Source organism: Coccinella septempunctata, chromosome 1 (assembly GCF_907165205.1).
Source record: "Coccinella septempunctata chromosome 1, icCocSept1.1, whole genome shotgun sequence".
Lineage (NCBI taxonomy): Eukaryota > Metazoa > Arthropoda > Insecta > Coleoptera > Coccinellidae > Coccinella > Coccinella septempunctata.
This window is the reverse complement of record NC_058189.1, coordinates 44,784,164-44,800,380: the sequence shown is the minus strand read 5'-3', so window position 1 is coordinate 44,800,380 and position 16,217 is coordinate 44,784,164. Positions and strand designations below refer to the sequence as shown.

Below are 16,217 nucleotides of genomic sequence, written 5' to 3'. Positions count from 1 at the left end.
AACCCCATTTTTTTATGGCAGATATTGAATCTACGTTAAAAAATAATGTGAGTGTATGCATCACACCCTTGCCCTAAGATGGATATTTTCTGAGTTATTCACAAAAAACTGTTTTTCGTCTTGAATTTTCAGCTATTTCTTTTCCCTTCACGCCAAAAAGAAGAAATTTTCAGGAACTGTTATTTGAACCATGCTGTAGATTTTTCACCCCTTCTTGAAACCGACTTCAAGTTACTATTAGGAGAACCATGGCAAACTCTCGCAGTTATAACTAGAGAAGATGCTCAAAGTTTTGACCGTTAATTTCTAGACATTTATTTATACGTCTCAGGAATGCTTCGTGCGTTGCTCTTCTTATTTCATCGGGAGGAAGAGATCTGCAAAAGTGTTTAAAAACCAAATTGAGTTTCAAAACTATGAATCTAAAAATCTAAACAAACCTGAACGCATTTCTGACTCGTTCTATGCAGTCCTCTTTATCAGTCAGGGGAGTTGAGTAGACAATATTTTTTATCCTACCCCAAACATAATAGTCTAAAGGAGTTGAATCGGGAGAACGTGGTGGCCAAAGATGTGGACCATTGTTCGCCAACCATCGATCTTCAAATAGCCTGTAGAGGATATTTGACACATTGAGTGAATTGTGTGGAGGCGCGCCATCTTGTTGATACCATAAGTCATTATGGTTCTGTACTAGCGGCTCAATTATTTGAGTCAATATGTCAGAATATCTATCTCCTAAGGGAGAACATTCTTTGAATAATGCAAACATGTGTAGTGTTCTATCTACCAGTTAAAGTCCCATCATAAATGTGAACATCGAGAATTGCATTATTTTTTATGGCGCAAAAAACATTGAAACTCCAGGTCTCTTGAAAGTTCCATTGTCTGAAGTGGTGGTTGTTCTCTTCATCCCAATAATGACTGTTATGCCTATTGAAAGAACCATTCTTTGTGAATTTAGATTCATCTGTCCAAATTATACAGTCCAAAAAGTTTTCATTCTCTTGAAATCGAATCATCATAGCTTCGCAAAACTCTGTTCTCCTGACGAAATCAGTTTCCTTCAAATGCTGTACCCTATTGAATTTATATGGGTGCATTTCATGTTTTTTTAATATTCTCCAAACACTCGATTGAGATAATCCCAGATCAATCTCGGCATCTTTGAGAGAATTTTGAGGATTCACACGAAAATATGCATGAACTGTAATTTCGTTGTTCTCATCTTCTACTACACTTTTTTCTCTGTGTATAGTTTTCTTAACGAAAGATCCGACATTTCTCAAGTTTGTCATGGTTCTGTTAATGGTATCTCAAAAGAATATATATATATATATATATATATACAGGGTGTCCGGGGAGTAACTGTACATACTCATACCAGAGATAGAGTTGGACTAGCTGATTACGGATTGACTATAAAAAATTAATTTCTGGATTTCCCTAGAAAGCTACAGGGTGATTTTACAACTTCATGGAAATACTTAGACCATCATAAAATCCAAAGTTATTGACGGATTTTATTGAAACTTAGGAGGTTATTGACACATGCTAAGGTGAAATTAGAAAGATATCAATTATTCCATTATTCCAGGGCCGAACTCATTTATCTTCATTTAAAGTGTTCAGGGTAAAAAAAACACTTTGTATTTCGAATTACAAAAAAATGATTCGCTTTTTAGAAAGAAGCTGAATTATGCATCAATTTTTGGTATCTCAAAAAGTTGTCACATCAACAATTATTTTTTTATGAATTTATTAATTTGGATAAACTTCGAAAATTGCAATTTATTTACCTGAACAGGACTTAGTCATCTTGTGTAGGTCGAAAATAAATAATAAATTTTCTTAAAAAAGTCACTGAAGGTAAAGAAGACTATAATAATTTGTTGATATACTGGGTGGCCACCCCTGACACGGATTTCACTTTGGGGGATTAAATGAACGTATTTGAAAAAAATTGGTGATGTCTATAGGGTATACAGAAGCATATTTCAAAATTATTCTTATGTATACCGGGTGTTCGACAACAATGATATAGACCAAAGTTACACTTCTTACAGTCAAGAGAACAGCTGATGAACAGAATAATCAACTGTTGCGATATTTTAAGAAATAATTGCGATATGATTCGGAAGGCTATATCCAATTTGAAAATTCGGCAAGAGAAATGTATACAAGCTAATGGTTTTCATTTCGAACCACTTTTGAAATAATGTTGACTCAGCAATTCATTCGTTTCTATTTTCATTTTTATTAGGTACTCTTTACTGTATTTTAGTTTTTTTCATTTGGTATTGTTTCGTTATTGAAGTGCTTATTGAAGCGCTGAACTTTTTTGTAAATTTTCTACTAATACTTTCGCAATTTATATTCAAACATGAGATTTTCAGTTCTCTTCATGGTAAAAAATTCAATTTTTCGTACTTTATCCACATTCAAAAATTCATAAAAAAATAATTGTTGATGTGACAACTTTGAGTGATACCAAAAATTGAAGCATAATTTAGCTTCTTCCTAAAAAGCGAATCAATTATTTGTAATTCGAAATACAGAGTGTTTTTTCACCCTGAACACTTAAAATGAAGATTAATGAGTCCGGCCCTGGAATAATGAATTAATTGATATATTTTTGACTTGACTCCAGCATGTGTCAATAACCTTTCAAGTTTCAATAATATCCGTCAATAAGTTTGGATTTTATGATGGTCTAAGTATTTCCATGAAGTTGGAAAATCACCCTGTAGCTTCCTAGGGAAATCCAGAAATTAATTTTTTATAGTCAATCCGTAACCAGCTAGTCCAACTCTATCTCTGGTAAGGTTATGTACAGTTATTCCCCGGACACCCTGTATATATATATCTCTCTCGTTGGTCTGGGTCGGTCAGGAAACCTCTCAATGAACAGTCGAATCGTTCTATCTACAACTTTATTACATTCTCCATGAATTAGAATGAGATTTAAATAATCTTTATTGGTAAAATTAGGCATAGTGATCGATTTTATAACTTAATACGAATTATCACCAAATTAATAGTAAACACAAAATGCTACTGTATAAAGAGGAATTTGGCAGATGTAATTAATGATATCTATCATTAAAAAAAAAGAATGTAAAAGATGGTAAGTTTTTGCATATGGTTCATAAGGAATTATTTATTTATCATTGGAGAGAAAACCGATGGCCGATTAGTTGAAATAAAGAGGTTTCCGATACAAATTCGAATCAAAATTCGCCATCTCTTTAGGAACAACCTGTAACTTTTTTCTCTTGCATATTAGGGTAGTAAAATCTAAAACATGGTTTAAGTAACAGTTCCTGAAAATTTCATCTTTTTGGCGTGAAGGGAAAAGAAATAGCTGAAAATTCAAGACGAAAAACAGTTTTTTGTGAATAACTCAGAAAATATCCACTTTAGGGCAAGGGTGTGATGCATACACTCACATTATTTTTCAACGTAGATTCAATATCTGCCATAAAAAAATGGGGTTCTAATTTGAAAAAATTGATTTTTCACGATTTTGTCATCCCTAACTTTGAAAGCGATTTTTTCACCCCTTGTATCATGAATCGCGATTTCGATTTTTAAAGTGGATACTTCAATCTTACATCTTGAAAAATCCCAAAAATGAAAATTTTCCATCCAAAAACCTCGAAGTTATTCTTGTTTCAGCGGAGCTCTATTTTCGATTTTTCTTTCGAATTTTCCCGCTCAGAGAGAATTTTCCAACCAAAACTGAAAAATTTTACATCAAAATAACTTGAAATTTTCTAAGGAATCTATTTCTGCAATAAAGAAATGGTGTTCTAATTTGAAAAACGGAAGTTGACGTCATTTCCGGAAAAACCGGAGGTGCCCATGCCTTGAAAATATTTTAGATTTCATCAGCATCGTGAAATACTTATAAGTGCTGAATTTCATGAAAATACGTTCAGTAGTTTCCCGTATAAATATGGGTGAGGTTCCTCGTGAAAGACCCTGTATATGTGGTTAATTACATGTTGAAAAGTATGTATTCTCTTAATCTGACAATTTAAGCGTGACGAAAATGTGTGGGAGGGCCCCAAAGTTGCAAAAAAAAACGTCACGTGTACATTCTCGAGCGCGTTGGCGTTTTTTCTTCATTTCGAAGGTAATGATTCAAGAATAACGGAAAAAATATAATCTGACAGTTTCAGCAATCCGAAACAATAGCAATTGGTCATATAGGTCACAGAAATCACTTTTTTTGAATTATCCCCTTCCCTGGGCTTCAAATCTTGTCCGCATTCATTATAAAAGTTGTATAGCATAACATTTCCTACAAATTTTGTCTCAAACAATTGTTTTTACGTTCAAACGTTTTTGAGATATATGGCGATCAATGTACATTAAACTGGATTTCTACATTGACCTCGACCCTTCGTAGGCTAAGCTCCTAGCCCTTATCGCCCTCTAACTCGAAAACGGTTGAGACCATAAATGCGATACGGTAAGGTCAATGTAGAATCCCAGTCAAATCGTTTTGAAGTGAGAAGAATTACTTCGGACGAAATTTGTAAAAAACGTTTTGCTCTACTACAACTTTTATAATGGGATTGTGGGAAATTGTTATTGTTTCGGCTTGCTGCAGCTGACAGATTATATTTTTCCGTTATTCTTGAATCATTAACTTCAAAATAAAATCGAGAATGTATACGATACGTTTTTCTCTTACAAGTTTGGGGACCCTCCACACAGTATCGTCACGTTTAATTGTCAAACTATGAGAATGTATAGTTTTCAACATGTAATTAACCACATATATATCACTCTGACACGCTCGAGTATGTACAATAACCGTGTTTTTTTTTTACTATTCTGACAGGCTGTCCTAGACAATTCCCCCTATATACAGGTCTAATTTTTGGTAGATGTACTCTACAGGGTCCAAAGTATCTCTCCTTGTTTTAATCTGGCACGCTCGAGTATGTACAATGATCGTTTTTTTACTATTCTGACAGGTTGTCCTAGATAATTCCCTCTATATACAGGTTTATTTTTTTTTGTCGTCTTCGGGGTCCAAGGAGTTCCCCCTTATATTAATCTGATGACGCTCGAATAAATCCGGAATTTCTTCCTTGGGCTTCCCAACTATAACCATAGATGTTTCGATAAATACATATTTAAAGTTTTTACATATACATATAAGTATTGTTGAATTTTCAGTAACATCCTTCATGAAATGCTGTTGTTGGATTACATATTACTTTTTTACTGACATCTTCATTCTTTATTATAGGTCGTTCGAAAATTTCCGGAAGATACCAAAATTTACATGGGTCTCGTATCAAAGATGAACGATTTGCGGGTTCTGGCGGCGAAGTTTTTTGTCCACCTGGAGTGGCTGCAAGAGAATTGGACGAGAGTCACGCTGCCTCCTCTCTTCGCTGAAATCTTCGACATCCCAAAAGAAGACGCGCAATGACGTGATTTTTGTACGAATCAATGTAAGAATACAAAAAACTATAATTTTTAGTGTTAATACCTAGTCTATAACTTTCACAATTCCAAATCAAAATCGGAATGAAAAATTTTGGTACCTATCCGGCTAAAACATGCTATCCTTACTAATATTATAAATGTGAAAGTGTTTATAAGTTTGTTAGTTTGTTTGTTTGTATGTTTGTTTTTCCATATAACTTCAGAACACAACCAGATGTGCGATTTTGGAGGTTGTTTCACTATAGTGTAGAGAATTTATTCGAGTAAGTTTTATATAAAATTTTTTGCTATATAATGAAAAAATGACGAAAACTAATAAGCAAGTCGTGAATGAAGCCGTTGATTTCAGGCTGATTAATCTATTAGAGATAGAGAGAAATGATCAAGTACAATTTTGTAGAGCTCAAATAGTTAGAGAGTTCTATTCGAAGAGGGTTTTTGTTTTTGCCTCGCATGGAATCAATCAATATAAAAATGAATATAAGCATTATCTGCGGCATTTATTTCTGATGAAAAATATTTTTTACAGCACAGTCTCCTAACGGATATTCCGCGACATATGACAACTTCAAAAAATACGAATTTGTGCAAGAAACGGCTACTTCGATGTAGCTACTCCGATAAGAATTCAATTTTTAGTTATATCCCACGATTTTTTCGAATGGAATGATTTTTCGGAATATAGTTTCTCGTTGATGATTGATCTTAACCGAACACAAAATTCAATCCACATCTTTCAGTTTTTTGATAATGATAATTATATGCCATAAAAAAATAACAGAAAATCAAAGAATTTACCCAACTCTCAAAAGTAAGTTGAACGCTCACTAATGAATATTCAATCATTTCGGAAAAAAAGTGTTTTGTTTGTACAATTTCATGTACAAATGGCTGATATGGTACTCTAGCTTTCTAGTTGATTCGTGCATTTTATATTTTAGGGAGGTCTGATTTTGTGTTTCAACTTCAACTAGTTTCTGAAGACCATGCTTGTAATTTTATTTTTATTTTCCCCAACACTACCGATTACATAGTTGCAAATCCTGAAGAAGGCAAAGTTATTTGCCGAAATCAATAAAGAAGATACAGTAAATATCTACACTCCATTCACTTTAATTGTAGCACTCGGTTGGCCATGGAAATTTGACACATTCCACTCTGTATATTACGAAAATGTGGGGTTAAGACGCTTGTCAAAACATTTTTGGGTTTTAAATCAGCGTTATGTTGTCCGTTCTACGTAAAAGTCTCAGTAATTACGTATTTTATCACAATGTCGAATCACTTCGGAAAATATGAAGAGGAAAATATGTGGCGAACATAATTGACGTTAATACAAACTGAAAAGGCATACCAAATCTAGTGTCATTTGCATGTAAAATGCAATCAGTTTTTTAAAACAGTACAATCGCGATACTGTGAACACTCGCTCGTTAGAACGGCTCCATAGCGTGAACAACATTGTTTCTACAAAAAAGGGTGCAAACTAAGATCTCACAATTTTTTCAACCATTGTAAATCTTCGATAAGAATGTATTTTAGTTTTATTAGATAATAAATCTGTATAGCAATATGTTTTATAGTTTGTATTTTAGTGACCGCCGGAAACATGAACAACCTCTATTGTGTGAACAACCCTGGTTTTATTCTATTCACATTATCGCGATTGTATTGAATATTTATATTTGCTATGGGAGAAAATTGAATTATTGACACATAATATGCAGTAGCTTGACGGGAGTTAATGTTGGTTATCTTCTTTGGCTAAAGGTTGAAGACGTTACATCAGTTGTAGATTTCAAAAAAATATCAACCCGGAGATGAAATGCATACGATGCAATGGTTGGGAATAGTTATCCCTCGAAGAAATTAACGGAAAATTACAAGAATGTTAGATTCTTCTTATTTTTAATATTTCGATATAAATAATAATAATTATATATTTATTGATCCCTTAAGACATTTACAAATGAAAAATTGATTATATTCTACGATGACTTTAATCGAAAATCCTATAGTAACTTTTCGCATTCGTTCACCCTAAAATAAAATTTTCAAATGCCACCACTTTTTTGTGTCTCCCAATAAAAAGGAATTCTCTGTCATCCTCTTCATTCACAATCTTTCTGATTGTGGAAACATTCAGCTCAAATATAAGATTAAACATTTTATATGTTCACTTACATTGAATATTCGCTACCGATATATGTATTGTACATATTACAATATCGGAGTTACCTACTATTTGAATCAGCGGACCTGAATTTTGAATAGCACTTCCTAAAACCTTGTCTTCTTTCTTTTTCAATCACTTTCGGCATTTTTGTAATATTAATTGATAAAAGTTGTGGCAACGGCGTTATGACATAAACGACGTTTTATGAGTGCCGACCTTACTCCTCTCTAGTTACAAAAACTTATTTATTATTTAATGGCCAACCGACTGCCCAAATAAAAGGGAATGGAGTAAAGTTTCTCTCGACCGAATACCAAGAACTTCAAACATATACACGGACGGTCGATAAATACCACACATATTTCTTCCGTCTTTTAAGTTAGGCGACTGATCCTATCTACACATCTACACTTTACAGATGTGTAATGAAGCTCAAATTCGAAATACAAAATTATGTTTCCACCCTCAACAATTTTTGTATTTCGAATTTCAAATAATTGTCAGGCCCTGGAATATTGAAATATGTAATTGATATCTCTCTGACTCGATCTCAGTAATATTCAGCAAAATTCATAAAGGTATTAAAGTTAAGCGTCCACAGTTTCGCATCGTACGCAACGCACGGATCGTATCGAAAGTATTTTAGAATGCTTTGTATAAGAACTCATATAAGTGCGTCCACTGATACGTATCGTACTGCCCGGATGCATCGCTTGATTATTTTAATGCGATCCGTGCGTTGCGTACGATGCGGAACCTTTAACTAACCAAATTTCAATAAAGTCCAACTATAAGTTTGACTCTGATAATGGTCTCAGTTTTTCCGTGAATTCTGTAAATCACCCTTTAGATTTCTGAGGAGAGCCAGAAATGAATTTTTTATACACAATTCATACTCTTTTAGTATTACTCTATATCTGATAACAGTATGTACAGGGTGGGCAAATTTCGATGTTTTAGCACTACAGTTCTTAAACCAGAGAAGATAGACTAAATCTGATACCCCATACTCGTTCTCTTTTTCTGAGAAACTAACAATAGTAGTAGTCATTTTTAGCCACTTTCTTTTGTTTTTGATGTTATATATTTTTGAAATCAGTAAAAATAAAGCTTTCAAAAAATTGCACACAAATCTAGTGTTTCCATTTGAAAAAACATAACTTTGGGTCATAGCTTCGTAATTAAAAATCCTGCTAAGAAGGCGAGCACGCCACTGGATTCTAAGCGAAAAAGTGCCTGTATAATGTTTTACTTTCAGTGCCCTATCATCAGTATTAGCGGAGATATAAATTTATTTCGATATCGCTATTTTTCCAATTTTTGCTTATAACACGAAAACAAAAGAAAGTGGCCAAAAATTTCTCATAATAATGAAAGGACTTATAGAAGGAGACAGTGGTAATCATACGATGCTATATTTTTCTATGCTCATCAAAAGATGAAACCATAGAAATATTGGGAAAAAAGGTTTTTGAGCATTTTCTATTATTTATATTGATACAAACCGTATGATGTTATATATTTTTGAAATCAGTAAAAATTAAGCTTTCAAAGAATTGAACAGAAAACTAGTGTTCCCATTTAAAAAAACATAACTGTGGGTCATAGCTTCGTAATTAAAAATCCTGCTAAAAAGTCGAGCACGCCACTGGATTCTACGTAAAAAAGTGTCTATATAATGTTTCAATTTCAGATCTCTATCATCAGTATTAGCGGAGATATAAATTTATTTCGATATCGCCATTTTTCCAACTTTTGCTTATAACTCGAAAACAAAGGAAAGTGGCCAAAAATGACTACTACTATTGTTAGTTTCTCAGAAAAAGAGAACGAGAATGGGGTATCAGATTTTGTGTATCTCCTCTGGTTTAAAAGCTGTAGTGCTAAAACATCGAAATTTGCCCACCCTGTACAGTTAGTGATCTCTGTATACATGGGTGCATACTTTTTGACAACCCCTGTATCATAACAAATCGTAAAAGTAACTAGAACCGGTATTTTATATCAATATAATAAACAAAACAACACATATTCGTTCCAGGTTAATCGGAAGCCACATCTACTCTTCAAGTTCCTGGAGTGAGATTCTGATGAAGGCAGGCACAGGAAGCATCTGATTGGATTATGGGAAGTTTTCAAAGTGAAATGATAGACAATAAGTCATTTTATCAAAAATTCTATCTAGATCAGTTACTGAAGCTCTTGCACTGTACTGTCCATTCCGTGATCATTAGTATAGTCTGTAGAGCCCTTACTTACCTTCAGATGAATCTGCAATAAAACTTTCGCCTCATCAACCGAATGATAAACATTCCGATGTGAATGATCTGATTTATCATAATTTGACATTTCAAGAATGATCATAATCATGAGTACGGCTGGTGATTCGTAACAAGTGAAACTGTTGAAAATGGTGCTAAACGTTTCCTAAAAGTTGTTGTGTGAGTTTGTAAGTGTACAGTGAGTATTTATCACTTATTTTCCGAGAAATCCCACAAATTCAGATGTCTCCCTGAAATTTCAGTGGAATTTATTTCCAAAATCACCAAAACGAATAGAAATATTATTTATTGATGGAAAGCGAATATTTTGAATAACTCTTAAGACTGAATCTCGTTGACAATTCATTTTATTACTCGTTATAGCACGTTTATCCTGATACAATGTTAAGTAGTACTTAATTCAATCACTTGAACACATATTAAAATCAGCGTGGAACAAAAAGGAAGGCAGAAAACATACTATTTATAGCAATAACACTTTTTACATCAATGTTTGTACTTTGTCTCATGTTGCTGTTCTTGCTCAAGCGCACTCAAGGCTGAAATATGATGTGGTTATCAGTTCAAGATTGACAGGGTCTTCGGCTTCTTATTGGTTGAACAAAATATCAGTAGTAAAACATTTGACGTATTGTTATACATATCAGCATAATGTTTGTGACACGTAATCATTTTAATGTTAAGTGTTCTATTGTAAATATTGTTGCGATTTTTTTAGTTAAGTTTGGTGAAGAGATTATTATAAATGCGTTATGGAAATATATATGATCCTCATCTAAATAACTGTCAATTATTAATTTTCATTTTTACGAAAGAATGATGCCCATTTTCGGTGGATGGTTATTTGTTGTGGTCTGAAAGATGCGATCATATGATTTTCATATTGCAGTCAAATAATTGGGGTTCTCTTTAATATTAGTGCTAGATGTAAAGTTATCAATAATGAACTAATGTCGATAAAATAGTCTATAATATATTAGTAAATGCTTGTGAATGAACAATCATATCGCAATATATCAAAGCTCCTGTTTCATGATGCGGAGTTGATAGGGAAGATTTTCTAAGAGTACAAATTGAATCACATTCGACCGGGGATGAATCCCCGAAAATACGATAGATTAAAGGCTGATAAGGGGTTGGGCTAAGTTTTAAGACGGATAAATAAAATGTCGACGTAGGTTTAGAACAAGAAATAGCAGAACTTCCACATTCGTACAACGGTACAAGATTCGCGAATGTTGAAACAACTTGAGGGGAAATTTCTGACAGTTGATCGGAGACGTATCATCACAGAGTTTGCTTTAGGGAGGAACAGCCTCTCAGTCATCATCCCACAAATTTGTAAACAGTCTGTTGAGGTGTGATTGTTATCGCTATCGCGTCACGTGATAAGAGTGTACATATTTAACTCAAAATAGTCAACTCACAAAGATGCAGAATCTATTGTGATTCACATAGTTGCTCGATATATTTTATAGTTCATTATTTATATTAGGAATGCAGAAACTAATCTTAAATTATTAGATAACATGAAATACATAATAGAAAACAAAATTATTCCTGGGAATAGAATTTTTATTATTATTAGTCCTTGTACTTGGCCGGGAAGAATTACGTCGTTGTTGTCATTGTTAATATGAAAATCTTGGTAGGAATGATTTTGATAAATGCAGTTGATCATCACCATAGCAACGAAATGACAGCTGACAGTTAACTGTCATTCGTTTTGACAACTAATTTCATATGAATTCTTATGAAATTAGTTGTCAAAAGTTTGCCTGTTCTTTGATTTCAATTCGCAATAAAATATGGAAAGCAGAAGCGATTTGTTATTCTACACGGGCGCCGAAAAAATATTGTACGCAACATGACCGAAAATAGTTTTTTTGGACTCAGAGACTAGAATTTCGTCCATTCGTCCAAAAAAACCCTATTTTCCGAACTAGTTTCATAAATTACTATTATGTACCAAGGACTAAAAACTATCCAATATAGTTGAGAAATCAGGCGAGACAATAGACCTTTTTTAATCGCCAGTTTATGACAGTAAGTACTCACCTGTTTTCTGGCCTCGGCTATGTCATCGTAATACACTAAATATTTAAACCCCGTCTTTGATTCACTCGTGAAATCTAGCGGATTTTGTGAAGAATCAGTTTGACAATCATATCATTCATATAGGCACTTATGTTTTTATTAAATTGAATGGATTCACCATGTTCACCATGTATTTGTATCCTAACGACAGCCGAAGGAAAGTCGTTTTTTCCCATCTCTGACTAGATAGGTCTAGGGGTTTTTAAAGGGTTGAACAAAAAAAAGTTCTATGTGTTAGAAATCACACCTAGTAGAGCATTAGATAGGACATAAAAATCTCTATCGAACAATGTTTCACACCCAACAACTACACTTATGGGTTTTCAAGAAGTTATCACAATTCATTTACGACTATCTTTACACTACATTTTCATACTCGCTGTTTACCAAAGTGATATGAAACTCAGAAGGCATTAGCTAGAGAAATATAATATTTGAGAGCAGGAACTGAATAAAACAATGTTTAAAAAATCTTTCATCAACTGAATGAAATTTCCCCAGAGACAAACATATTTCATACATGAACTTCTCATATTAGATAGGTATCTATTTGTATTAGGAACAAAAAATTCATACTGAAGTATTACAACTCTTCACTCAGTATACTCTCAAAAATGAGTCTTTTCAATTTTTTATTTGCAGATTCTACACTCATATTAGGACGAACGGTACCTGAGCAGCAGTAACAATTCAATTACTTTGGTGTAATGAAAATTTTTATTGGCAACCCGGCAAATATCATTTTCGAAGGTGCAAGAATGAACAAAAGGCCTTTCAAATGAGTTATCATTCTTTCCTCTTCAAAATACAGGGGCTGTGACACTGAGGGTTGAAGCGATACTGTTTTGAATTTGATCTTAGAAGTTGTCCTCTGGAATAAAAAATTTTACAAAATTCACTCCTGTTGACCTACATATAACCGCTGTTTCGTTTTCAATACCCCACTCTGTTTAATAATTTAAAGAGAATGTTATTGCTGCTGGTACTATGTTCGCCAGTGAATACGCTCCCTTAGACTTCTCAATCTATTCTGAGAAACTAAGTACTCAATATTTCAACCGGCTTTATCAGAATTGAGAAAATTTTCCCCAGAACGGATGATAGGTTTGCTCAAGTAGCGATTTCTCATTTCATTTACAGAAAATTAAATATTTTAATCCTGAAATTCTGAAAAATATTCTAAATTCTAATAATTGGTAGTGTTTCTTGTTCTGCCCATAATATAATGTTTGATGACATTGATTGAACGTTACGCCATATAGGGATATTAATTTATTTATTTTACTATTTGGATCGGAAACTGCGCCTGAACTTTTATGTTACTCCCTCATGTCTCGCTCATAACGGTTCATTTTCAATTAAATTATTTGGCTTTATAGGATTACTTGATAAATTATGTTAGAAAAATTTGATCTCAGGTAGAGGATATGATGTAACCTTGTGACACGAAGTCGAATGAATTAAATAGAACTTTCCTACCTTAATCTAAAAACGAGATTCATTATTAGTGAGGAAGGGATATACAGATATTGTCTTTATTATTTATTTTGTTTTACACATATAACGGAATACCCATGTTACAAATCCTTTATATTTCTACAAAACTCGTTTCAAGAAATTTGGTTAGCTGTCTTATTTGTTGCCTTTACACAGTTTAATTTATCAAATGTGGTCAAGGAAGACTGAAATTTACATACATTTACTCAATTATGTATGTAATTTATCAATGATTATGCTTATAATTGAATCGTTTTATAAAAACAAGTATGTTATGTAATAATAAAAAGCATTTAATTGATGAATAAGGGTTGAAAATGTATTTCTTTTTTCATCTACTGTACACAGCTTATTATCCCAGTCTACAGGTTGCTTCTCATGATATAAAGAATATTTACTCATTCATAGAACAATTTAAGTATTGGAATTGTTATTTTTTCTTGTTTATTCTATTCGAATATATTATATATCCTAGAAGATATTTTATTGTTCATGCTCTAATTTTCATTTCTTCAATACAACTTTTTAATTCATTTAGAATTCCTTCAAATCTTCATCAATGTCGAACCTATATGTAACTTGGTGAAGATAAACTTCAAATCTTTCTCGATTTGTTTAATGAATTTCATATTCATTTGTATATGTTCTTAATAAATTTTTCGAATAATTAATTGATTATTTTCTGTCTCACAACTAACAACTGCTTACAACTAACAACAATAATTCGATTCTGCCATTCGTACATACAGGGTGTTTTCAACACAAAAGGTAGAAGTTATCAAAATAAGTTATTTCACCAAAAATTGTCTAATTGTGAATATATTTTTCTGCCAGTGGGTATCGAAATGAGCCATTTCATAAAATCGATGAAGTTACTAAATAATGAGCAAAATTCGGCAATCCCAAGTTTTCATTTTATACCCTCGTAAAAATCGAACGGGCAAATATCCTAAACGAAACTATATATATATACCATATGGTTGAGTCAGTCAACACGAGATAAGTTTTTTCCCATTGCTTTGTGCTTATTCAGATAACAATAAATGATCCAGGGTCGTACAAGGATCTATTTTAGTAATCGCATTTTCAATTTTTTTTCAACTTTGTCATTCCGAATGTTTTGTTTGTGTGATTTTTGGTGAAACGCTTTATTTTGATCAGTTCTACCTTCTGTTAAAAAAATGCCTCATCTTATTAAATACATCCTCTATAGACTAAATATGTAGGTATCTAATATCTTCGTTACACATTCTTCCTAGAAAAGGAATTCCTTCATCTGTCAAATTAGGCGGAAACTGACAGCTATCACGTTACGTGAGCTGATGTGAAAGCATATGCCGAATCCGTTGAAGTCAGAAGTCATAGACATAGAGACATGGACTGAGCAATGCCAACATGAAATTGGCTTTATAGAGAGAGAGAAATGATCGTCGAACATTTACCTGTCTCTTTTTCGTTCACATAAAGGTGAGTGTGGACCAATCAAAATTCTAGAAAAAGACAACTGCATACCCGATGTTCAGTTTCTCTCTGTCACTCTTTTTGACCGTATTTCATGCATAGATAGAAGGGAAAGGCACAGTCCATGTCTCTATGTCTATGATTGAAGTGTAGTAAACGTAATAGTGTAGGTCAAAGATTAGATTATAGAGTTAACTCTATAATCTTTGGTGTATAGGTATACCGTTACCATTAGTGTGGCTCTCAACTGCTGGTAATCGATAAAAATACATGCCAGAGACATGTTGTCTCTCAGTTGTCTCTGATACATGCATTAGCTTTGAACCACACTTTTTTGACTTGACGTCAGTTCCCATGATAAACGCAGTCAGCTCATGTGACGTGAAAGCAGTCTGGTTCCACCTTTATTGTCAACATCCAAGCAATACAAAATATGTAATGAATTTCCTACTTTGAAAACTATTTCAATCAAAAAATCTTGGCGAAGTTATTATAATTAAAATAAAAAAATCTCAGATGTAATTCTAATTGAGATGAATTAATTGAATTCAAGATGTAGGCATAATCATATATAAGGGAGGATTATAACTCAGTTGTTCAACTAACTAATATTAAGAGTAATGAGACCAATGATGAAGATGTTTTATTTAGCCAATCTCCGTTGTAACCGTGCAGAAAAAGGAGAGAGCATGAGTATGTCCTATTTTACCGTGTAACAAAAGTATCAGATAGCTTCCGCCATATTGGTATGGGTAAATTGTGGCGGAAATTTGATATATTATTTGAATTCGTCCTCGTCCAGTTCGAAGTTTCTTTTGTTCATTTTTTATTGGATTTGGTATGACTTCAATCAGTTTGTATAAACTTCAATTATGTAATGTTCGTCACACATATTTTCCTCTTCATATTTTCCGATAAGATTCGACATTGTGATAAAATACGTACCTAATAACAGAAACTTTCATATAGAACAGGCAACATAGCGTTGATTTAAAACCCAAAAATGTTTTGACAAGCTTCATAACCCCATATTTTCGTACTATACAGAGTGAAATGTGTCAAATTTCCATGGCCAACCGACTGCTAAAATAAAAGTGAATGCAGTATATATCACAGGGTGCATTATCCGCAGTCATCACCTAGATCAAATGTCTATCCTCTGTGAGTTACAGAGTGTTTTGATCAAAAATTTTTGAATTATTATTATTACCCAGTATTGTTGAGTATTAATTATA

The 16,217-nt window shown here is 33.1% G+C and overlaps 1 protein-coding gene across 2 annotated transcripts in view; it reads left to right on the top strand.

The window, feature by feature from the left end:
* The window catches only part of LOC123311010 (ecdysone-induced protein 78C), a 135,188-nt gene extending 120,999 nt beyond the window's left edge, over positions 1–14,189 (top strand). For both annotated transcript variants that reach the window (XM_044894762.1, XM_044894758.1), the window contains 2 exons: positions 5,267–5,474; positions 9,687–14,189. In XM_044894762.1, the coding sequence (XP_044750697.1) occupies positions 5,267–5,452 (186 nt within the window). In that variant the 3' untranslated portion in view covers positions 5,453–5,474; positions 9,687–14,189. The remainder of the gene's footprint in view (positions 1–5,266; positions 5,475–9,686) is intronic.
* The last annotated feature ends 2,028 nt before the right edge of the window (positions 14,190–16,217 follow it).